General features: G+C 52.4%; 2 protein-coding genes, 1 long non-coding RNA gene and 3 other non-coding genes across 7 annotated transcripts in view; 3 read left to right on the top strand and 3 right to left on the bottom strand.

Moving 5' to 3' along the window:
• The window catches only part of VAC14 (VAC14 component of PIKFYVE complex), a 75,652-nt gene extending 59,844 nt beyond the window's left edge, over positions 1-15,808 (bottom strand). Inside the window, exons 1-10 of the mRNA XM_061137561.1 lie at positions 15,443-15,808; positions 9,265-9,415; positions 8,793-8,960; positions 7,891-7,953; positions 7,306-7,413; positions 6,795-6,904; positions 6,437-6,543; positions 5,386-5,520; positions 4,890-5,042; positions 461-524 (exon numbers count right to left, since the gene is read on the bottom strand). Of these exons, the coding sequence (XP_060993544.1) occupies positions 461-524; positions 4,890-5,042; positions 5,386-5,520; positions 6,437-6,543; positions 6,795-6,904; positions 7,306-7,413; positions 7,891-7,953; positions 8,793-8,960; positions 9,265-9,415; positions 15,443-15,546 (1,163 nt within the window). The 5' untranslated portion in view covers positions 15,547-15,808. The remainder of the gene's footprint in view (positions 1-460; positions 525-4,889; positions 5,043-5,385; positions 5,521-6,436; positions 6,544-6,794; positions 6,905-7,305; positions 7,414-7,890; positions 7,954-8,792; positions 8,961-9,264; positions 9,416-15,442) is intronic.
• Positions 3,833-3,903, bottom strand: TRNAG-GCC (transfer RNA glycine (anticodon GCC)). Its single transcript has one exon. It is a non-coding gene; the product is annotated as a tRNA-Gly (tRNA).
• TRNAG-GCC (transfer RNA glycine (anticodon GCC)) lies at positions 10,683-10,753 on the top strand. Its single transcript has one exon. It is a non-coding gene; the product is annotated as a tRNA-Gly (tRNA).
• Positions 11,360-11,430, top strand: TRNAG-GCC (transfer RNA glycine (anticodon GCC)). Its single transcript has one exon. It is a non-coding gene; the product is annotated as a tRNA-Gly (tRNA).
• A 2,403-nt stretch (positions 15,809-18,211) lies between the features above and the next one.
• The window catches only part of LOC133052640 (uncharacterized), a 46,003-nt gene continuing 40,835 nt past the window's right edge, over positions 18,212-23,379 (top strand). For both annotated transcript variants that reach the window (XR_009692074.1, XR_009692075.1), the window contains exon 1: positions 18,212-18,317. This is a non-coding gene — a long non-coding RNA (uncharacterized LOC133052640). The remainder of the gene's footprint in view (positions 18,318-23,379) is intronic.
• LOC133049826 (proteasome subunit beta type-1-like) lies at positions 22,184-23,025 on the bottom strand. The gene has a single exon (XM_061133896.1). The coding sequence runs from the start codon at positions 23,003-23,005 to the stop codon at positions 22,280-22,282; it is 726 nt and encodes a 241-aa protein (XP_060989879.1). The 5' UTR covers positions 23,006-23,025; the 3' UTR covers positions 22,184-22,279.

Genomic DNA, 23,379 nt, shown 5'->3' with positions numbered 1-23,379 from the left:
TATTATTGTTGTCTAGTCTCTTAAGTCCTGTCTGACTCTTTGTGACCCCGTGGACTCTATCCCACCAGGCTCCTCTGTCCATGGGCTTTCCTAGGCAAGAGTACTGGAGTGGGTTGCCATTTCCTTCCCCAGGGCATCTTCCTGACCCAGGGCTTGAAGCTGGGTCTCCTGCACTGGCAGGCGGATTCTTTACCTTGAGTCACCTAGAGCTACTCTCTTATACCTTGTATTTACTGATCTCTCACAGCCTCTAGTCCTTCCCAAGAGGCTATGTGTACCCCAGAACCAGGTGGGGTGGGCTGTTTAGTGTCCTCTGGACTCCCTCATCAGACAGTTTGTGTCCTACAAGTGCTGACCCTGAGCAAAATCTGCCTAAGGGTTTGCTGCGATCTCCCATGCCCAGAAAAGATGTACGTTGCTAGCTCTGCACAAACAGCTCTGGCCAGAACAAACCACTTACCTGGCTGGAGTGAAGACACTGATGCCGCTACTGAAGCTAGAGTCGCAGGAACCATCAGGCCCTCCTGGGGAGAGAAAGAGGAATGAGGCATCATGATAAAGGTCACTGGGGCTTTTAGAAGAACAAGGCCCCTGTTCACGAGGACACACAGACCCTCCAGTCTCCCACACCTTGATTCTGGCTCTTGGAGAGGAAAGTGGCTTTGGGGCCCTGAAGACCCCATGCCTCGAGGTCCCTGGAACTTCTGGATGGTATGCATGCTTGTAGGTTCTTAGGCACAGTGGTCTCACAAGCAGGGGTATCAGTGCTGAACACATCCGGGAAATCTCAGAAGGGGCTGCTGGTTCAAGGGCAACAGATGTTAAAAGTGACTTCTTAAACACTCAACATCACAAGCCACCAGGGAGACATAAATCAAAACTGTGAGATGCCATTTCACACCCATTAAAAAAAAGACAGATATTGATAGCAAGTGATGGTGAGGAGGTGGAGAAACTGGAACCCTTATACACTGCTGGTAGAAATGGGAAATGGTGCAGCTGCTTCAGGAAAGAGTCCAATTACCTGAACAGGCCTGGGGGAAGGTGAGGCGGACACCTGGGGCAACCTGGGTGGGCCCACCAGGAACAGTGGCGAGAGCTCCCTGCGCTTGGGGCCTCCCTCCCTCCTGCCTGCTGGGAACACACTGTGTTTATAGGTGAAAGGATACAATGTTAAAAACTGGCTTCAGATGAATTTCCACTGTTTCCTATTTTCACTCTGAGACCTCACCTCTGTTTGCTTTTGCACAAGTGTGGGCACTTCCCCAGGACCCCGTTAGAGGGGGCTGCTGAGCAAGAGGGCCAGACCCAGGCGGCTTGAACAGACCTTGCCAGCTGGCCTTTAGGAAGGGTCCACATACCTGCCAGCAGTTGTTCAGCCCACCCTCCACCTTGTAAGCCTTGGGATACTAGTTATCTTTACAGTGTTTGCCAAACCAATGAGTAAAAATGAGACTATTTTATTTTGTGATTCTGGGGTTCCCAGTCAAGCTAGCCATCTTCAGTTGCCCTTTTGTTTCAATCTCCAGACTCAGGAGCCCCTGGGCCCGGGTCTCAGTCTGACTCCTCTACTTCCGGTGTGACTTCTGGGTAGGTCACCTGCCTTCACCCCACTGCCTCACCTGTGTGATGCCAGGGCCTCCTGGAGTCTTGTGAGAATAATGGAGCCAATGTGTGTTCAGGGGTTAAGACGGAAAACCTGACCCATGTCTCTGTTTCCTGAGGATAAATTCTTAAATGTTCTGGAACATGCTGCCAAATATATTGATATCTACCAAACAATGTATTTAAGGTGTTTACTCTTCACCTTCTCCCAGTAGGAGTGTTTGGTTGTTCCAAAATCTCTCCAGGGAATGTGCATTTCTCTTGCGACCAGAGTGAAAAATGAGGGTGGTACAGGAGAGTGGACGGGAACGAGAAAGAGATTCAGTTCAAATGCCCTCCAAGAAGCCTGGCCGGGTGCCCCAGTCCAGTGTCCTGTGATCACTCATCTAAGGATCCAACCCTGAGGCCTCTGCTGGCAGGTCCTGGGTCGGAGTCACTCAGATCTGCAGTGCTGATAACACCCAATCCCATCAAAGCTTTGCAAATAGGTGGATTCCATTTCATGCTCACCCACGGAGGTCACCAGTCCTCCACTGGAAATTGTATTTATAGCTGTGCTCCTCATTCACCGCTTGAACTTCCATCCCTAAACCACTACGATCCCTCATCTAGGACCCATCAGAGGCCCATTACCTGGGCAAAGCTAATGCTAAAAGGCAAGGGAGCCAAAGTCCTGCCCCTGACACTCTTGCTAAGTGGTGGGTCTCATTATAAACAGACATTGAAACAACTTGACACTGAAGCGCCTGTTATTGGGAGTGTGTGACCCACACCATGTGCTAAGAACTCTACACACAAAAAATCTCCTCCGACACTCACAGCCACACCATAGGTTCCGTACTATCACTGTTGCTCCCGTCGATGAGTAAGAAACCTGAAGCACAGAAAGGCCGAGGGGCTTGTCCAAGGGCAACAGGCATGAAGGCAGCAGGCAGGATGCCCAGGCAGGCAGGTCTGACCGCAGAGTGCAGACTGTGATGCCCGAGACAGTCAGGAAACGTCATGGGGGGACAGGAGGATGTGCCAAGTGCCTGGGAGCTCAGAATCAGAGAAGGACCCTGTGCTGTGGACTCCTCAGGCAGAAGGGTCGGGGGAGGTAGCCAGGGCAAAAAGCAGAGGGGCTAGGGGCAATCAACCGAACAAGAGCCACCCTGACTGGAGCCCTGTGGGGTGGGGCAAGGGAGAAGCACCTGCATGTGAGAGCGAGTGTGTGCATGTCTGTGTGTGCACACACCCACATGTCTGTGTGCACGCACCCGCATGTGCGTGTCTGTGTGTGCACACACCCGCATGTCTGTGTGCACGCATCTGTGTGTGTGCGTGAGTGCATCTGTGAGTGTGCGCACATGTGCATGCACTTTGAGTGTGCGTGCACTCGAGTGTGTGCATGTCTGAGTGCGCTTGCACCCGTGTTTCTGAGTGTACGCGCACCCGTGTGTGCACGAGTGTGCGTGCACTCGAGTGTGCACATGTCTGAGTGTGCATGCGCTTGTGTGTGTGCCTGTGTGCACTCGTGTGTGCCTGTGTGCATACACTCGTATGTGTGCCTGTCTGTGTGCACTTGAGTGTGTGTGCGTGCACTCGAGTGTGTGCGTCTGTGACTGTGCGTGCATGCGAGTGTGTGCCTGTTTGTGTGCACACACTCGAGTGTGTGTGTGCGCGCACTTGTGTGTGCGTGCACTCATGTGTGTGCCTGTGTGTGCACACACTCGAGTGTGCGCCTGAGAGTGTGTGTGCACTCGCGCGCAGAGGGCCTGGCTGCCAGGCCTCACTGGGGGGCTTGCCTAGGGTGTGCCGTGGCCTGCACGGCGCAGGCTGGGTGGGGATGGGGGCATCAAGCGAGAGAGACCAGGCAGGAAGTCGCTGCCTCCGCCAGGTTGGAAGAGATGGGCAGGGAGCGCTGGCGTCAGCACTGGTTGAAGCCGGGGACTGCTTAAGGAAACGCGGACTCTCTCGGGTTGCTGGCACCTTGTGCTGGCGTGCTGGGAAAGCGGTGGTTGGGGACCAGCTGAGCGGGTTTGGGGAGGCTGTGGAGCCCCAGAATTCGCCGGTGCCATTTCTGGGAACTACTATAAAGTGAGCTCTGCGTCTGCTGAAGTGCTGTTTATGAGGCAGTAAAATCTGGAGCCAAGCTGCCTGAATGTGTCCTGACTTAGGACCAAGATTCTCCTGAGCAGAGAGCTGTTTGAGGAAGGCTTAGGAAAGCTGTCAAAAAGGTTAAGTGAGCTGCATTGGCCGGGAATCGAACCCGGGCCTCCCGCGTGGCAGGCGAGAATTCTACCACTGAACCACCAATGCTCCAGCTGAGCGCTCCTCCTCCCCAGCTGTTCTGCTGTGCTGGCTCGCGGGACGTGGGCATGGCTGTAACCTGACACCCGGGATGGTCCAGCATCAGTGCTGCTCCACTCTAGAAGGCCAGGCCCCTGAGGACGCCCATGGGACACATGTGCCTGCCATTCTGCTGACGTTCAAGAGAAGCCAATGGGACAAAATGCTTTTAGAACCCTTTTGGCTCCTGGGGGGCAAGTTCCAGACCTCAGTCCGTTAGCCTTAAAGATTTCAGTAGGTTCTGCATCAGTTTAGTCTTTGGCTGATTTTGCAAAGGAGAACATCATCCCAGAGCTCATCGGGGACCTCTGGGTGAGGACCGAGTCCAAGAGATGGAAAAAAGTCTCAGAGTTCTACATTTAGACAGTCCAACTCTAGACTCCAATAGGTATAAAAGCGGTTTTCTTCATGTGAAGGATAAACAAGACATTAACGTTAAAGGAGAGGAGCAGAATTCCCAAGGACTGAATAAACCACAGCTGGGTTGGTCTGAACCCCACCTCCCTGAGAATGAGTGGCAGAGGAAAGGCAGGCGGTTCCTGAGTCACTGGATGTCCACCCCCGAGACTCAGCTGAGCCTGCAGACTCAACGGCCCTCCTGCCAGGTTCAACGCCTCTCTACCTCGACTGTAGCTGAACTCAGAACAAGACTAAGGAAAGAATGAATGCTCTCTGGGGCAGAAAGGGTTCAGAGCTACGGGTTCTGGAGGCCGACTGCCGGGCTCAAACGCCACCCCTGCCACGGGAGTTACCGGACACTGGTGGTGGGACTCCTCTCTCTGTGCCCACCTGCAGAAGGAAGGCAGAAGTTCTCACCTTCCTGGCTGTCCCAGAGTTAGGGGCTGAGACACAGAACAGCCCTGGCTGGCTGAGGGAGACCCCACGTCAAGTTCTCCAACCTCTGGGCCCCCAGAGCCCTCGCTGGGAGGTGGGGGCGGAAGACAGAGCCCACTCACCGCTGGCTGCCCCCTCCTGCGTGGCTGCGCAGTCCTCAGGGCTGGGGCCTGCCTGCTTCTGCACTGCCGGCCTGGGCTCGTCGGGCTCGTCATCCTCGGGGGTGACCAGCTTCATCAGGCTCTGGTTGCAGACGTTGGCTACCTCCTTGATGTCTGAGTGCGCCGATGTAAGGAGCGGCCCCAGCCAGGAAGGACTGAGAACCCGTTCTGCTCCCCCAAGGGGCTGCCCTGTCTCCTCCCTTCCTGGAGGACCCCTCACCCCCAAGGAGGGCAGAGACTCGGCAGCTCGGGCCTGGGAGAGCCGCTTAGATCTCTGAGGACGCAGCTGAGGCCTGGGCATCCCGGGCCGCCTGGGCCCTCCCAGCTCACGCTCCGCTCTGCCTCCTGCTCCAGGGCTGTCTGCAGGCGTGGCGGGTCCTGGGGCCCCCTCCCTACCCAGGGTGACCTCGCGCCCCTCAGGGCTGCCCTTGTCTCCGCTCTCTGGGGTGAAGGATACTCCTCTTGCGGTCATCGTAGGCCAGGCAGGGCAGGACGGCGGTCAGGATCCCTGAGGAGTAGGGCAGCATGACGCGGCCGGCCAGCTGGATGAACTCCCGCAGCCAGCACATGGCCGTCAGCTGGATCAGGTCATCTGTGGGGGGACGGGGTCCTGGGGTGAGCGCGGCCGGTGCCCGCCCCCCACACGCCCATGGGCGCTGGAGCCCTGGAGTGGGGCTGAGGGCTGGCGCGGCTCCCGGCCCCGTGGGACTCCCGCGCTCCCGCCCTTTCCTGCCGCGGGCACCAGGGGCACATGGACGGCAGTCCTGCGGCCGCCCGTGAGAGCAGCCATGGTGCTCCACCCTTCTGTGTCCACGCCCTGGGGGGACTCTGCAGCCCCTCTCATCAGGAGCGGGAGTTTATTTCCCCACTCCCGGCCCGGGGCTGGCCGAGAGACGGCGGGAGAAAGGACGCCTCCAGCCCCGGCCTCGCTGATGCCTCCCGTCTTCTGGAATCCGCCGACTCCACATGAACGCACCCGGTCTAGCCCACCGGGTGATGGCACTTGGAACGACTGTCGCCGCTTGCCACGGGCGACAGCTGGACAGCCAGACACTAGTGACACAACGGGCCACCCAGCCTCAGCCCACCCCCAGCTGACTGTAGGCACACGATTCCCCCTGGCCCTGGCCTGGCACAGGGGGGCAGGGCCGCCCAGCTGACCTGAAGCCTGAGGTCAATAACAAGGGACTGAGATGGGCAGGAGTTACATTTGGTGGTGGTTTGATACTCAATAGAAACAAACAGTTACACGACCCCAGCTTCCAAGCCTTTCAATTCATGGTGCTGATGCCAAGCCTGCCAGCAAGGAGGCCTCCAGATCTTCCCCCATCTAGGGCCAAGACCAAGTGAAAAGGCCTCCATGCTGACAGAAGCAGAATCTCTCCCGCAAGGCCCCACGGCTCCAGGACCCGCCGTCACACCGCCTCCCACTCCCAGCAGGACTCTGCCCAGGACCGGGAGGGGGGCTTCTGAGGAGGAGGGGGTCCGCAGGCCCGCCACGTGCTCACCCGTGGTCTGGCAGTGGATCACCAGGATGTTGGCCATCTCCGCAAACTTAACACTGGAGGGGTTCTTCTTCGTTTCCTTTAGGAACTCTCCAAGGACCACCTCACACCTGCAGTGAGCAAAGGAGGAGGGAGATAGCCCTGCCACCTGGGCCGGGGAGCCTCCCCAGCACCGTCTCTGCTCCACTCGGCACGGGCGCCCGGGTCAGAGGGACCACTTCAGAGGCTGGGGGAGGAGGCGCTCTCGGCATACCAAAGCGGGAAGCTCACGCGCCAAGAGGAGAGTGAACCTCAGGTTCTCCTGGCGCCTGTGAGGATGTGTGGGGCACGTATGCAGCTCTGTGCACCCCTCCTCACTCACATTTTCCGGATCTCTTTGCCATTGTCGCCCAGGATCTGGAAGAGCCCGTCCAGGATCTCCGGCAGGTAGTCCAGCAGGTTAATGTCGGGCACAGACTCCAGCACCAGGATCTGACCCAGGAAGGAGACTGTCAGGGAAGGTCATGGCCCTGGGGTGTCCCACGGGGGAGGGCGTGCCGGCTGCCGTTGCTTTTGTTCAGCGTGCAGGAAAACAGCAGCTCAGACACCCTGAGGAGAAGCGAACCCACGGGAAAGGCAGGCAACCCGCGGGAGAGGCTGGCTTCAAAGAGAAATCTGGGTGTTTCCAGAGATGAGGAAGGAACCCCGTCTGCTTCAGAGGCGAATGTGATGGGCTCTGGGGGCAGAGCTGAGGAAACGTGTTTTGGGATCATGTGCCATCACGGCTCCTGGAGGGGCAACAGTGAGGCGCCTCCACAGCCACGGGACGCATCCAGGTGGGTCAGAGAGTAGGTTCATGGGCAGCGAGAAACAGCCTCAGGGCCAGATCTTACCCAGGAGATGATGAACTGCCTGGCGTACTGGTTGTTGGAGTAAATCCTCTCCCGCAACAAGGGGATGAAGCCCACCAGGTCGAACTTGTTGCTCTCCGTCACGATGTCCTGGGGGTCAAAGGCATATGAGCTGCTGGGGGCTGGGTGGCCTGACCTGGCTGAGTGCCTGACTTCAGGGGTCAGGTGGCCACAGAGGAGGAGGACAAAGCCTGTGTCAGGCAGACCAAGGGACAAGCGAGGATGGACTGAAAGTGGGACTCAAGGGGAACAGAAGCAATGAAAAGGCAAAACCCTTCCTACACCTCTAGGGTCTGGACTGAATGCCCAGTGAGCTGAGCATACACTGCCTGACACTGGGGGCGGGGTGTGCCAGCTCGTGGGAACACTAGGGGCGACGGACGGCTCTGTAGTGTGATCCTGCTGCTGATGCAACTCTATATACTCAGAACTGCATGTTATCCCACTTACTGTATGTAAATATTTTTTTTAATTAGGAAGACCATCCCAATGATAGAGCTTCAAAGCTGCATAGACAGATGGAAGAAAGAAATGCTAAAAGTAAAAGTGGGGACCAGGTACTAATACCTTTAAGAGTCGGTCTAGGAGCTCAGATCCACTTTTCACATTGGGGTCTGGGTCAGCAGCCAACTACGGGAGACAGAGGTAGAAGGAGGATCACAGTCAATTTAATAAGGCAAAGAATCCACTGGAATTCTAATAGCAAGGCCTTGGGGGAGCCTGTTCACAGATGGAAGGAAGGTAGGGGAGGCAGCGAGGAACTGGGGAAGGCGCAGAGATGCGCTCGGGGGCCCTGTTCTGCTCAGGAGTCTGCAGGGCCTGCTGCCACTGGCCGCGTGGCTGCTTCCCGCTGGCGTTCCCCAGGGCTTTCTAGCCTAACAACGCCGGGTCCTCTCCCCACTCCTGGAGGGGTGGCCGGAGCAGTTTCGAGGCTGATTCTCTAGAAATGACTTCATGGAGGGAAACTCCGTGATGCTGAGAGGCGCTGATAAGCTAAGAGGGACCCCAGAGCCCTTCTAAGCAGAGCTTTTCCCAGAGCTCACGGGCTCTGCTCTCCTCACAGGGGAAATACAGTCTGCACCATGGACAGAGGAGCCTGGCAGGCTGCAGTCTATGGGTTGCCAAAGGGTCGCACACGACTGAGGAACTAACAGTGTAGAATCGCCACCGTCGCCTTCTACAAGGGAGGTCAGTGCTCTCAGATGGCTGTCTTCCCCCCACCTTGGGGTGGACTGATGCTTTTGTAAAAGGCGGTGAAGTTAAATTAAGAGATGTGGGGGGAAACCAAACATAAATACAAGCCCACTTTAAAATGTATCATCAGATTCAACATACAAGGAGCGTCCCTGGCAGCACCTGTTCATCTGCTCCCCTGCCTCTGGGGAAAGGCAGCCAGCACTCAAGTCCCGGAGGGTCAGGTCCGGGAGGCAGGGGGCGAGCTCAGAGCAGCTGAAGCACGGAGGGCTCACCTTGCTCAGCCCGTCGAAGAGCACGTTGAAGTGGGGCAGCACGGCGCCTCGGGCCACCTTGACGATGTTATAGAGGGCCTCGCAGGCGTAGTAGCGCAGCCTGCTGTCGGCATCGCTGAAGCAGGTGAGCACCGGCTCGATCAGCTCCTTCAGGTAGAGTCCTGAGTCCTGTGACGCGGCGGGAGCGCAAGTGCTACTCAGAGAGAGTCAGAGCCCGGGGTCCCAGCTCCGGCTCCCTTGGAGGTGCTCAGACCTTCGACTCAGGGTTGGGCTCAAAGGCTCTTTGCAAGCCTACCTCTAGGGTTAGGGGCTGCGCCCAGGAACCGGGGAGCGAGGTGGCAGAGCCAGCCGTGCTGACCCGGGGCATACACAGAATGGCAACAGGAAACACGCGTCTGCGACCCCCTGCTGGGGTCAGGGGCAGAGTCGAGGCCACGGCTGGCGTGTGCGTCCCTTCAGGATAAAGGCGTACCTTGCCCAGTGCGATGGAGCAGGCGGCCAGGCCGATGAGCCCCCCTTTCCGGCTGTGGGGGTGCTGAGACAGGGCAAACTCCTGAGACAAGGTCTGGATCACATGCTTGATCTGCACCGTGTTGTTCTGGGCCACGAACTCCCGGACCAGCCTGGAGAGAGAGAAGAGAGGGTCTTAGGCCAGTGCGATCAGGCTACTCCTGCTCCTGCTGCTGGCCCCGCGGCCTGGCGCCGGGATGAGGGGTGCAGAGGACCTGCTCAGAAAGAGGAATCAGAGTCACGGGTCCTGCCCCAGTTCCGCTGCTGACTGGGGGGCGCTGGCTTTCCCTTTCCCTTCTGTGGTCTCCAATTCCCCTTCCTGAGAATGGATCAAAGTTGACCAATCTCAATTCTGAGAAGGCAACCAATGTTGTGCTGGGGACCAAAACCTGCAATGATCCACCGCCTTCATTCAGCCCTTTGCTCAGCCCTCCATTCAGGCACTCAAGCACTGTCAGCGTTTCCAGGGACGGGGTTGAACTGGGCCCACGTCCAACAGGCAGGATCCACACACAGCAAGTAGGTGCAGCCACAGCACACGGCGTCACCACAGAAGCCAGATGCTGCAGGTGAGTCTCCCTGGGTGGCGCCACCTGAGTGCGACCTTAGAGTCAGCAGCTGGCACTGTCGAGAAGAAAGGAAGGCTGGGCACCTGAGGCACAGAGAAGAGCCTGGCTGACGGCAGGGCCCAGAAGACACACAGTGTACCTAGAGGAGGGTGAGGAGCCCAGGGTGTGCGAGGGGCGGCTGAAGACAGAGCAAAGGACAGGCGAGCTGCTGGAAGGTTCACAGTCATGGGGCGGCACCTGCAGGAGAGGCTGCGCTGCACGGGAGGGGCTGGTTTGACCGGAGATACACTATCCCCAGAGGACAGCACCCCAGCTCTCAGGTCAGAAACAGGGGGCTTAAACATGGCGGAGGCAGTGGGAAGAACAGGGAGGAACAGTTTTAAATTAAACAGAAAAGCATTAGGATCCCCTGTAATCCGGGAGAGGACAAGAAGGGTAGAGACGCTTGTGTTTTAAGATGCCGTGAGATGGATGGGAGGGGACGAGACCGTTCCATCATCAGGTGAACGGGACTAGCAGAGATGGGGTGCCAGGAAAAGGCTGCATGAATGGCCTGTGGGGGGCCTCCTGCTTTGCCGCTTATAGCGTGTGATTCCACCAAGCCCACCCCTGGGGACTGAGGGCTGTGGACGAACCAAGGGCCTCAGGAGGAAGGCAGTTCCATAGGTGCCCACACTTCCTAAGCAGTGCAATAAACCCGCTGGATTATCAAACAGAACCCCAGGCAGATGAGTCTCAGTGATGTCAGAGCTGTGTCCACAGACAGCAGCCCCTTGAGAAAGGCCCTGCAGGTGAGCCACGAAACAGCGGAGCATTGGTGGTTCAGTGGTAGAATTCTCGCCTGCCACGCGGGAGGCCCGGGTTCGATTCCCGGCCAATGCAGGGCTGCTTTTTTGGCCCCTTTTAGGCAAACTCCCTCAGAGATCCTGCCGCAGGAGCCAGCTCCTCAGCCACACCCGGCCTGCCGCAGCCAAGGCTGCTCTGAAGCCGGGAGCACCTCCCTGCCCGGGGAGCGTGACCAGCAGCTGGATTCTCCACACACGCGCCACTTCCTGGCTGCGGGGCCAAGGCCCGCGTGCCCTGCAGCCGTCAGGGGACTCCTGGGCACCCCCCAGCCCTGGCCAGTCTCCAGCAGGAAGCGGTGGTGAAGGCTGTGAGCTGTGAAACAGCTCCACACGCCACGTGGACGGGGGAGGGGGACCACACTTCAGAGAGGAGGAAGCCCCCGGAGTTTCAGTGGGCTTCTTGTTACTGAGAGGGAGGGATCTGAGGTGGTTTCTGTCCTGATGGATGAAGGCAAATCAGACACACAGACACCCCCACCCCCCCTTCAGCCCCCTCCTGCTCTGGAGTCTGAGCTTCTGTTTCTGCGGCGGAGCTGATGTGGCAGCCTCAGAGCGTGGCCTCGGGCTCTGGGAATCAGCGTGTGGACAAGGAGGCTGGTCCTGGGGTTAAAGGGAGGTGCTCACACAGCTGCCGACAGCTGGAGCATTGGTGGTTCAGTGGTAGAATTCTCGCCTGCCACGCGGGAGGCCCGGGTTCGATTCCCGGCCAATGCAGCAGCAAACGTTTTTAAAAAAAATCATTAAAGAAAAAAAAATCCGAGAGACTGGATTTGAGATTTCACACCGCTCACAGCATTGGTGATACACTCAAAACCTGAGAATGACTTTTTTCTAGCTTGATTTTCCACACCTGTTTCCTAACTTCCACAAAGATCTAGCTTGTGGTCTCCTTGTGCCTGAGGAGTACTGGAGGGAGGGGTCACCAAAGCCACTGCAAGCAGCTGTCCTCCCACTCCCGCCCAGATGGGCTGCCTGTGGCCTCTGCCTGCGAGGCTCCCAGGGAGCCAGGCTGAGCTGCTCAGCCCACGTGAGCGCAGCCCCGGGACGCGGAGGAATGTCCTCCATGAGGCTCCGGCAGGGCAGCCACAGAAGACCCAGCCTGGCCAGCAGCCCAGCCCCTCCTGGAGCCACCTCCTGTCTGTCTCCTTGTTTCAGGTCACAAATGGTCCCTGAGCCACTGGAAAGGGTCCCCCAGCCCGCTGGAGAGCCAGCAAACGGGGTGCATTCCCTGCCTGAGGGGCTTTTGCTAGAATCCGGTGGGTGAGAAACGAGAGGCCATGAGGACTTTCATGCAAAACAGGAAAAAATCTGCTGAGGACCGTGCAAGGTGAGGACGGGGCAGGAGAGAAAGAGCGTGACGCATCTCTGGTGGGGAGGGGATCCGATGTGGTTTCATGAGGGGCAGCTTTTGAGAGGGGTTCTGAGGGATGAGTAGGTGTTCATGCAGGAGAAGGAAGCTCAGACAGAGGGAAGCTCATGCGTAAAGGCTCAGAGGAAGGACAGGGGCACTCGGTTTGGTAGCTTGAAAGGACAGAGGTGGGGGAGAGGCTGCGCCCACTCACGGGCTTGGCAGAGGAGGCGGCCTTTGCTCTGTGAGCAGCTACAAATGGTAAGGAACGTCTGCAGCGGCGGGCGGTGTGGTCTGACCCGCACTAAGGGAGTGCTGAAAGCCAGAAAGGCTGCAGAGACCGGATGCTGGGAGAGCATGAGGAATGGGCACCTTTGTCGGGGCAGGCTGGCAAGGGCAACAGGGCCTCCGGAAGCAGGAGCAGACGGGCAACAATCCCCGACCCCGCTGTTTGCTCCACACCAGCTGGAAGGCCCCTCACCCTGAATCCCACCAGGACGTAGCTCAGGGCACCCCAGGTCACTGCAGACACGATGGCCCCTTCAAGTCCCAAGGCTCTGGAACCCCAAGTCTCTGCTGTCTGCACCCCTGCACTTGAGGGGAGAACACTGTCCGCAGCCAGGAAAACAAGACAAGCAGTGGTTTCTTCTGGAGGGCAAACCCTGAGAACAGGTGGTCAGCAAATCCATCCGCCTGTAGAGCACTGGGCCAAGCCCTTCGGGTCACAGCAGGAAGACCTGTCCCACGAATCAGGCCCACACTCGCTACCTGACACTCAGGGGGTCAACAGAGGGCCGGCTGCCTCTCCAGTCTGTAGCCTGGCTACACGCGCAACCTCCCTCCAGCCAGGCCCAGCTTCCTACTGGGCCCACTAGTCTACTCCGTGGACACTTCCTGTCCAGGCCACCCCACAGGCAAGCTCCTGTCTCGTTCTACAGCCTAGCCAGGCCTCAAACGTCAGCTCCAACCCACCCCTGCTTCTGCTGACCATCTCAGGAAGGACCACTCCTCCCCTGGACACTGCATTCCGGGCTCACCACCGCATCATCGAATGTCATGAATTCTTTCTCACATGTTTCACGATCCCAGCTCCACAAGCCAAAGGCAATGTTAAACACTAAACAAACCCCGTTAAAGACAAAATCCTTCCAGCACAGCCTATAGAGTGACAGCACTTACACAGGATGTGCTGGAAGCAACAATAAGGCTGAGATGAGCACCTCTATTCAAGGGCTCAACCAATGACTCAAGTATGAAAATAGCAAACATTTCTGAGAAGCAGAGCGGGTGATGGACAAAACTCATGTCACTGCACCTTCAGCCAATAAAACCATAGACATGGAGCCATGTCTGTACATCAGTTCTGAGTCTCCTACCCATCAGAGCAATACTCATCAATACAATTTGCTGGCAATGGCAAGAGCCAGGGCAACGATAAGCAGCTGTGGGGAGAGACGGCACTCAAGAAAGTGGAGCTTGATGAGAGAAGTGTGGTTCTGGACACGCTGAATCTTAGAGCTGAACAGGAGGGTCCTCTTGGCAAAATCCAAACCCTTTAGTGGAGAAGGAAACCGAAACCAAAGCAGTTAAGGCAGTGGTTCTCACCTGGGGTGATTCTGCATCCCCAGGGGACATTTGGCAACTGTCTGGAGACATTTTTGGTTGTACTAGTGATGGAAAGCTACTGGTGTCTAGTGGGTGAAGATCAGAGATGCTGCTAAAAACCCTACCGTGCACAAGAAAGTCCACCACAACCAAGAGTTACCTGTCCAAAAATATCAATAGCACTGAGGTTAAGAAACCCTGAGTTAAGGAATTTGCCAGAGGTCACAGAATGAGCGACACACAACAGACTATACTAGGCCCTTACAAAGCATTCTGCGGTGATGGAACTGTTTGAAAATCTGTGCTGTCCATTATGGCAGCCGACAGCCACACGTGGCTATGTGAGATACAGGCAGAATGACTGAGAAACTATATTTAAAATCTTTATTTTACCTTTAATAATTTAAATGTAAATAGTCACCATGGCCAGTGGCTACCTTACTGGACAGGGAGGAACTAAAGCCTCTATTTCCTGATGCTTAAACTGGCATTCTTTCTGTTTCACAGCCTGCCTCTTTCCACTCTTCTGAAATTACCTACCCACCTGACTTTGTCACAAAGATTTGGCTGGGAAAAAAAAAAAATACACGTGTAAAATAACAGCAGAAAAATCTCAATGTTCCCAGTGAAACGCTTTGCTTTGTAATAAAAATAACTAAGCAAAATGTCAGGTCATGGTTTACACATACAGTGGGATTCCATTATCCACAGTTTCAGATACCAACGGTCAATAGCAGTTCAGAAAATATTAAATGGAAAATTCAAAAATAAACAATCTATAAGCTTTAAACTATACGCTGTTCTGAGTGTTGAGATGAAATCTCGTGCTGTCCCACCAGGACATGAATCACCCCTTCCTTCAGTACACTCATGCTGTATATGATACACACCCACTTAGTAACTGTCTGAGTTATCAGATTGACTCTGGTATGGTAGTGCTATGTTCAAGTAACCCTTATTTTACTTAATAACAACCCTAAAGTCCAACAGTAGTGATGCTGACTGTTAGGATATTCTCTTACTGTACCTAATTATAAATCATAAATTAAGCTTTATCATACATCTGTATGTGTAGGAGAAAATATAGCATATATAGAGTTTGGTGCCATCCAAGGGGTTTCAGGCATCCACCAGGAGTTTGGGGACGTATCCCCCACAGACAAGAGGGTGCTACTGCACATGTAATTAAGACTGCAGAAACAAATTATTCCTACTTCCACTTTTGGAGAAGGGTGATATGACAGAGATAAAACCATCAGCCCTCTGAGCCTTGAGATTTTAGATCTGACTTCTTCATTTGGTCAACTTATTTTCTTTTCACTTCTCAAAAAGTGGGTAAGAAATGAGGCAGGTCAACATCCATGACAAATTCTCACGCTTCCCACCTCCTTCCCACCGGAGATTACTCTCGGATTTGCTCGTTTTGGTAGAGACCACACTGAGGACGCATCATGCGCCAGGCACTGGGTTAAGCACCGTACATACCCAACATCGCTTCACTCTCACCGCAGCCCCTTTGAGGTACCAGGAGGTTAAATAATATGGCCCAGATCACACAGTACTGCCTCTTTCCTCCTGCTGTTAACCACGACACTGAGAGCCTAAAGCTTGGGGCAGCAACACTAGCTGCAAAAGCATGACGAGCTGCCCGGAGGAGCGGGACCCGCAACATCCAGGCCGGAGTCCCGGCTCCCAGAGGAGCGGACCCCGCAGCAGCCAGGACGGAGCCCCGACCCCACTCCCCGCGCCCCAGACCGGGCCCACAGCTCTTACTTCTCGATCTCCAGGGCAGCCACCTTCCGCTTTTCGTAGAGCTTGTCGTTGAGGGCGCGCACGATGTTGGGCGTGAGCGGCGCGAAATCCTTCTCCGGGTTCATGGTAGCAGCGCGGGCGCGCCTCCCGGAGCCCCGCGGCTCCTCAGCCCGCGGCAGCCGGGGCCGCGCCGGGACCAGGGGCTTCTGCGACTCCGCGCTGCCTCCGGCGCCGGCTCATGAGCCACGCCGCCCCAGCCCGAGTCTCGCGGGGCCGCGCGCCCCCTCGGAGCCCGGGCGTGAACCTCGTCTCCGTCCTCCTTCCCCGAGCCAGCCAGCAGCTCACGGGAGCAGTGCCTGCCGGGCGCCAGGGGCGGCGGCCATGTTTCCCGGGTCAGGTGACCTCAGGCAGCTTCCGCCTTCCGCCGCTGGGCCCGCCCCTCACCGGCCACACCCCTGGTGGGCCGCCCACGCCCCCGCAAGGCAGCACTCCCCGCCCCCACTCTGGCCTGCAGGCCCCCACAGTGTGGGCCGTGTTTGAGGCCTGCTTAGAGCGGCACGTGTACCATGTACTCCACTGCCTGCACATAATAGCCTTGGCACCTGGTGGGCTTCTGCAGACGTTCCTGACAACGAAGGGGCTCTTGAATCGCTTTGCATAATTTATTCCACACCTACTGAATCCACTAGTTCATTTATTACTTCAGTCATCAGTCAATTTCTTATATGCCAATGTTACAAATTAGAGTAATGCCTTCTTGATTTTCGCTATATCCTAGTCACTTGTACTAGTGTTTAAAAAATATTTTCTCTGATCAACTCACTTTAAAAATTTTAAAATTCCTACTTAAGCCTTGTTTATGCCCCATAATGCTGGGTTTGAATAGTGATATATATATTTCTAAAACACATAAATAAATTACAATAAAAAAACCAAGCAGTCTGTCTATTGTTATCCAAAAAGTAGATTCAGCTTTTGGTGGGTGTTGAGCCAAAAGGCACGACCAAGCCAAAGATGGGGAGAAGGAAGCATTTATTGTTTCTGTGACAAGTAACAGTCATGATCTCCGCCAAAGCAGTGTCTCCCTCCCCCTCAAAAGCAAACTGGGGAAAGTTTTAACCTAAAGGTACATGGATTTTCATGAAGGGGTTTGAGCAGTGGAGAATTCAGCACAGAACTCAGGCCATGATCAAAAACGTCTAGGCTTTAGTTGATTAAAGTCATGAGGGCCAACATCATCATTCTGTCCTCCTCCTAGGTGTGGGCCTTAGTTCTTCCAGAACTCAAAGACTGTATCAAATTGTTATGTCCGTCCCTTGGGGAGGAACTAGGACTCTGCTTTATAGCTGAACTGTTTTTCTTGAGACTGGAGTGGTCTCCAGTTCCTAAAAGTGGTTCCCTGTTGTCAGTTGCCAAGAAAATGGGACTTCAAGTGGCTGCAAGGAAACGAATTTTGTCAACACACTGAGGGAGTTTGGAAGGGAATCTCTCCCCATTTGACTCTGCAGATGGCTGGTTCATTAGCATGTGTTTCGAGGATGGAATTTTAAGAAAACGGTTGCCAGGTATCTAAACACTTACAGACCTGGGCTTTCCAGGTGGCTCAGATGGTAAAGAATCTGCCTGCAATGCGGAGACCTGGGTTCAATCCTTGGGTCAGGAAGATCCCTTGGAGAAGGGCATGACAACCCCCTCCAGTATTCTTGCACTTCAGTATTTTCACAGAAACCCATGTAGATCTATGCTTTCATAAATGCTTTTCTACCTTATGTGTAGAGGAAGTAATTCTCAATAAGCTGGTAATTTCCTGCCAAAGTCTTCTTTTAGATTTTGGTAGCAAGAATTTAACAACGATTTTTGTGGTTTGTTACAAGATGTGTTTCAAAGCTGTAAGGTTTGTTGTTTGTTTTGCCTAAGAACTACTCATCTATAGAAAGCCTTATTTCTCCTCCATCATTTCAACAATGTTTACTTTCTTTCATAAATGAAACTTATGTGAGACCATCATCACTGAATGAGGCACACACTGAAACATATTTAGCATCTGGTTTTAATTATTTTAGATTCAAACGATGCTCTAAGAAAGAAGGAGCCTCAGCTAAATTAGTTTGATTCCTGTAGGTTTGGACTCAAAGCACCTGCCCATCTTACCAGCCGTCTTCAGATTTATGGGAGATTAAGAACTGAAGTTAGAGAATCTTTAAGACTGTTACAGAAAATTTAAAAAGTCAGGCCTTTTTTTTTTTGTTAACCGGCCAGATGGAATTTAATCATAACTCAAATTGCACCCAATATTTAAACACTAACAAAATGTGTACAATATAGATAAAGTTCAGACGTAAGAAATTGAAGGTTTAGAAATAAAAAATTTCATATTTTTCTTCTTTTAGTATCTGTTCCTTGGGTGACACAGTGGACTCAAGTTTCCGTTACCCTTTATACAACGAGGGGGTGATGGTAAAACACGCTTACAATGGAAAGCAGCTTGCACTTTGTAACTGGACAGGAAAATCGTTTGGTGAAGGAGAAGGCCAAAGGAATCATAGGCTGGTGGCGTGGTACAGGCCCGCGGTTACTCCTGAGGAGACGGTCTCAGCCCCATACCACCGTGACCACCTGTCAAGACCGCTTTTCCCGCGTAGCCGCGCCTTGCGGCGGTAAGTCACCGCAGCCCACCAGCCTTCGCGACGTCGTCTCGACCCCGCGGTTTGGTCCCACCCCGCCCACCGCCGTGTACGTCTGCGGCCAGCCGGGCTCCGATTGGCCCGTCTGTCCGTCACTCCGGGAGACGTTCGAGGCCGCAAGGTCCGGGAGCTCGTGCTTGAGTCTGTGTAGCTGTGCGAGTGTGAGGAGCGGAGTGGAGCCGGGCGGCTTGCTGGCGCTGGCAGCCTTGGTGGTGAGTGACCCCGAGGGGAACTGACGAAAACGGCGGCCGAGGTGCAGGACGCCAAGCAGGTCGCTCCGAGGTGGGGGCTTCAGCCGGGCAGCTTCCCTCGCTGAGGCGGGCGCTCTCAGTTCGCCTCCTCGCGGCGTCTAGGTTTTCCCCGCGTCTCAGAGACGACGCGCGCGCCCCGCTTCTGTCGGCCCCGGTGGGTGACTCCTCCTGAGCTTCCCCTTCCTTTTCTTTCACTAACGGTGCCTCTCAGCTTCCCTCCCTCCTCAGCGTACTTGACGTCCCCCTCACCTCCGACCGTTTTCCTAATTATATCCCGCTCTCCATCACCATCGCTGCCATAAACTTTCTGTCTACCTTCGACAGGGTGGGAAAGACTCCTCAGCGACCTGAAGCGCTATACAGAGTGCTACAGAAATGTAAGCTCTTGTCCCAGTTGCTGACTCTTGATGAGGATAGATTCGTATCGAATACATGACTGTTTTGTTCTTGGTCGTACCCTGTTGATACATGCCATATTGGCATTAGGTATTACTGTTCAGACCTTGGAACAGAGCAAAGCCAATAGGGCTGTCAAACGTCGAGGCTCGATCCAAAACATTGAAACAAACACTGATAGGAAAGACTTAAAGACTTTTCTTCGTTAACCTTGTGTGTCTTTACTACGATGACTGTGCTGAAGGAAGTGAGATTGGGAACGCCGAAGCAGTGACATTAGTGTTACCAATCCAAACTTGGATTCCTTCCCGGTGTGCAGCAAAGCTAATCTCCTGACACTGGGTTGTGGTGAAGGGAAATTCAGCATTTGTTGAAGGCACCAAACAAGAAGTCAAGGTAGCTCATGCTCAAAAGGCTCAGACTCCCTTATTAGGGAGGGTTGGGGAGTATATGATCAAAACATGGACGTTTTTCTAATTGGTTGGTGGTGAGGTAATTGGGAGTCAGTATCCTTGATCTTCTGGTTCCAACTGCTCTGGGTCAGCATGCAGTTAACTTCTTACACCTGGTATGGGTTTTAGTATCTGCAGAGTAGCTCAAAGAATATGGTTCAGAATATTATCTATAACCTTTAAGGGGAGACTGAAGATTTTTGACTTTGTTTTATGGCTGAACTATTATTTTGTCTTGCTTGATTTCTTTTATTTCTTTATTTTCTCAACTCTGATTAAATTTTGTTCTTTGGAATTCAGGGAAGTCCTTGGAGGCTAAAGCTTTGCTATAAATAAGAGGCAGGTGGAAGACATGGGTGCGGGGGAATCTGTGCTGAGAAGGCCTCATAGGATCCTACTCAGATAAATTAGTAGCACAGCTTTAAAATGAGCACTGGATTAAGAATTTAAGAGAAGACACTGAAATGCTTTCTAAAGTTATAGGAAGGTCATTCACATATGAGGGTATGGGCACTCATGTGTACAAGAAGTAAAATGATAAGATTTTGTATCTTGTCTTTTTGAGTTAACATACAAAGTAGGAAGGTTCTTGATCAGTACTGAGTTAAACAATTATTATGCCTTATTTTCTATGTTTTATATTAAAATAACTTTTATTGTGAAAAATAATGAATATAATTTATGTTGTATTCTTTTTTCACATTAGAACTTTAGTTCACCTGAAACTTTGTTTGTTGCATGATGCGATAAATGGCTGTTAGTAAAGTTTTGTCATTGTTCTGTTGCTATTTGGAAAACCGTGGCCCATGAGCCAAATCTGGCTCACCATCTGTTTGTTGTTTTTAAAAAATTTATTTATTCATTTGGCTCTTTCAGGTTTTAGTTGCGGTGTGTAGGATCTTAAGTTGTGGTGAGAGGGCTTCTCTAGTTTTGGTGCCTGCTGAGTTGACCCTGAGGCATTTGGGATTTTAATTTCCCGACCAAGGATCAAACCCTTGTTCCCTGCATTGAAAAGTGGATTCTTAGCCACTAGACCACTGGGGAAGTCTTCTCACTATCTGTATTTGTAAATAAAAATTGTTGGAACACAGGAACATCCATTTTTTACATTTATTGTCTGGCTTCTCTTGTGCTACAACATCAGAGTTCAGTAGTTGTGACAGAGACTATATGGGCTTCAAAGCTTAATATATTATTTTCTGGCCATTAACAGAAAAAGTTTGCCAGCTCCTGAAATAGGACATCCTTTCCTCACTGATTGGATAATGTCATATTCCCACATAGCTTTGATATATACATGTTTGTTTTTGAGCTTTTCTATTCTGTTTTGTCTAGCTATGCATACATAATACAGTGTTTTAATTACTTTAGTTCTAAAATAAGACAATATCCAGTGGGTTAATTGCTTTCCTTACTCCCTGTACCAAGTTGTTCTCTACCTTATTTATTCTTGGCCCTTAGATCCTTCATACTAATTTTTGTGATTAGTTTATTAAATCCCATAAGAAATCTTTTTGAGGTTTCAATAGGAATTGCTTTGACTATAACACATTAATTTGGGAAGAGTTGTCATCTTTACTATATTCAGTCTTTCCATTCATGAGTGGAGTGTATTCTGATGGTTTTCATGTCTTTTAATGTGATCTTAAGATTGTTTCCTTTAGAGATACATCAGGGAGATGGGCTTCCCAGGTGGCGCTAGTGGTAAAGAACCTGCAAGTCAGTGCAGGAGTCAGAAGAGGTGTGGGTTTGATCCCTGGGTCAGGAAGATCCCCTGGAGGAGGGCATGGCAACCCACTCCAGTATTCCTGCCTAGAGAGTCCCATGGACAGAGGAACCTGGCAAACTACAGTACATAGGGTCGCAAAGAGTCGGACACAACTGAAGTGACTTAACACACACACATAAGGGAGAATCATCTTGGTTTTGCTTTCTTGTGATTGTCTCGTTTTAGAATTAGGACATTGCTGTCTTTAAATGATATGAGATGTGTCTATTCTTCTGATTCTTGAAGATTTTGGTATAGGATTGTTTTTATTTTTTAATTTTTTGTTGAATATTTGATAGAATATTCACCAATGCATCCATCCAGGCCTGCCACTTTATTCTTGAAGTTTCAATGAAATTTAAAAAATGAGAGCAGGGCTTCACTGGTAGCTAAGTGGTAAAGAATCCACCTGCCAGTGCAGGAGATACAGGTTTGATCTCTGGTCCGGGAAGATCCCACATGCCTCAGAACAGCTAAGCCCATGTGCCAGCACTGCTGAACCTGTGCTCTAGAGCTGGGGAGCCAAAACTACTGAGCCCACGTGCCCTAGAGCCCTTGCTCTGCAACAAGAGAAGTCACTGCAATGAGAAGCCCCCATGCTCTGCAACTAGAAAAAAGTCCACATGGCAGTGAATCTGTAATCAATAAATAAAATTATTTAACAAACTTTTAAAAATGAGAGTAAATTCGATTTGTTTTAGTTCAGTCGCTCAGTCGTGTCCGACTCTTTGCGACCCCATGAACCATAACATGCCAGGCCTCCCTGTCCATCTCCCAGAGTCCACCGAAATGGACTCCTGTCCATTGAGTCAGTGATGCCATCCAACCATCTCATCCTCTGTCGTCCTCTTCTCCTCCTGCCCTCAATCTTGCCCAGCATCAATGTCTTTTCAAATGAATCAGATTTTCGCATCAGGTGGCCGAAGTATTGGAGTTTCAGCTTCAACGTCAGTCCTTCCAGTGAAGACCCAGGACTGATCTCCTTTAGGATGGACTGGTTGGATCTCCTTGCAGTCCAAGGGACTCTCAAGAGTCTTCTCCAACACCACAGTTCAAGAGCATCAATTCTCCGGCACTCAGCTTTCTTTCTGGTCCAACTCTCACATCCATACATGACCACTGGAAAAACCATACCCTTGACTAGACAGACCTTTGTTGGCAAAGTAATGTCTCTGCTTTTTATTTTTTTATTTTATTTTATTTTTAAGTGCTTGAGGCTTTATTTTTTTAATAAAACAAGTTAGTCCAACAGTTTCAAGGTACAAACTTGGCCAGTTTTGAGCTGATCAGTGACAAGCACTCAGAAGTTAGTCTTTCCGCAGAGGAATAGTCTCCTCCCTGATGCCCTCCTTGGTTACAATGCAGATCTTGAGTGCGTCCCCAGTGTACACATCTCTCTCAGCAGCAGAAATGAAGACATCTTTCACAAGCCGCATGGCTCTGTCCAAGGACAGCGGGACATGCTCCACATTCTGCATGTTCTTAAAACCAACCTGGTTGTCAAGCAGGGGCTGCAGCATGGCACTGGCTGAGCCTCCAGCCCTGAACGAGTTTCTCTGGTAGGACCCTACCGGGTCAAAGCTGTACACGGCTCCCTTCCCTTCTTCATCAAGCCCCCCGATGATGTTGTACACATAGTAGGGAAAGAAGCGCCTGGAGTACAGGATTGTAGACAGCATCGCAGCAATCACCCCGGTAGTCATGGCCTTATTATTGGAATGTTTGTACATCTTTAGTCTTGCTTCAATAATTTTGGTCAGGGTAAGACAATCTCCATGAAAACCGCTACATCCGATGACTGTTTTGTCTGTTAATTTGTAACATTTGGGGCTGTCCCGTGTGTGAATTGAAAACCCTTCACTTAATCTAGTGTCAGAAGCAACAATTGAAAAATCTTCTCCAGCAATTGCCAATACAGTACCTCCGTTGAAAGTGTAGGGCGAAAAGCGCAGCTGCAAAGGGCCCACGGCGCTGTGAGGTTCCATGGCCAGGTCTCGGCCCGCGCCCGAGTACGCGGCAACGGAGGACAACATCCCGTGGCTCCGCTCCTGCTGTCTCCTGTCTCTGCTTTTTAATATGCTGTCTAGGTTGGTCATAACTTTCTTTCCAAGGAGTAAGTGTCTTTTAATTTCATGGCTGCAGTCACCATCTGCAGTCATTTTGGAGCCCTAAAAAGTAAAGTCATCCACTGTTTCCCCATCTATTTGCCATGAAGTGATGGAACCAGATGCCGTGATCTTAGTTTTCTGAATGTTGAGCTTTAAGTCAACTTTTTCACTCTCCTCCTTTACTTTCATCAAGAGGCTCTTTAGTTCTTCACTTTGTGCCATAAGGGTGGTGTCATCTGTATATCTGAGATAATTGATATATCTCCCAGCAATCTTGATTCCAGCTTGTGCTTCTTCCA

The sequence above is a fragment of the Dama dama genome, chromosome 4, assembly GCF_033118175.1.
Source record: "Dama dama isolate Ldn47 chromosome 4, ASM3311817v1, whole genome shotgun sequence".
Classification (NCBI taxonomy): domain Eukaryota; kingdom Metazoa; phylum Chordata; class Mammalia; order Artiodactyla; family Cervidae; genus Dama; species Dama dama.
The sequence above is the reverse complement of the archived record's forward strand: the minus strand, read 5'-3'. Positions and strand labels throughout refer to the sequence as shown.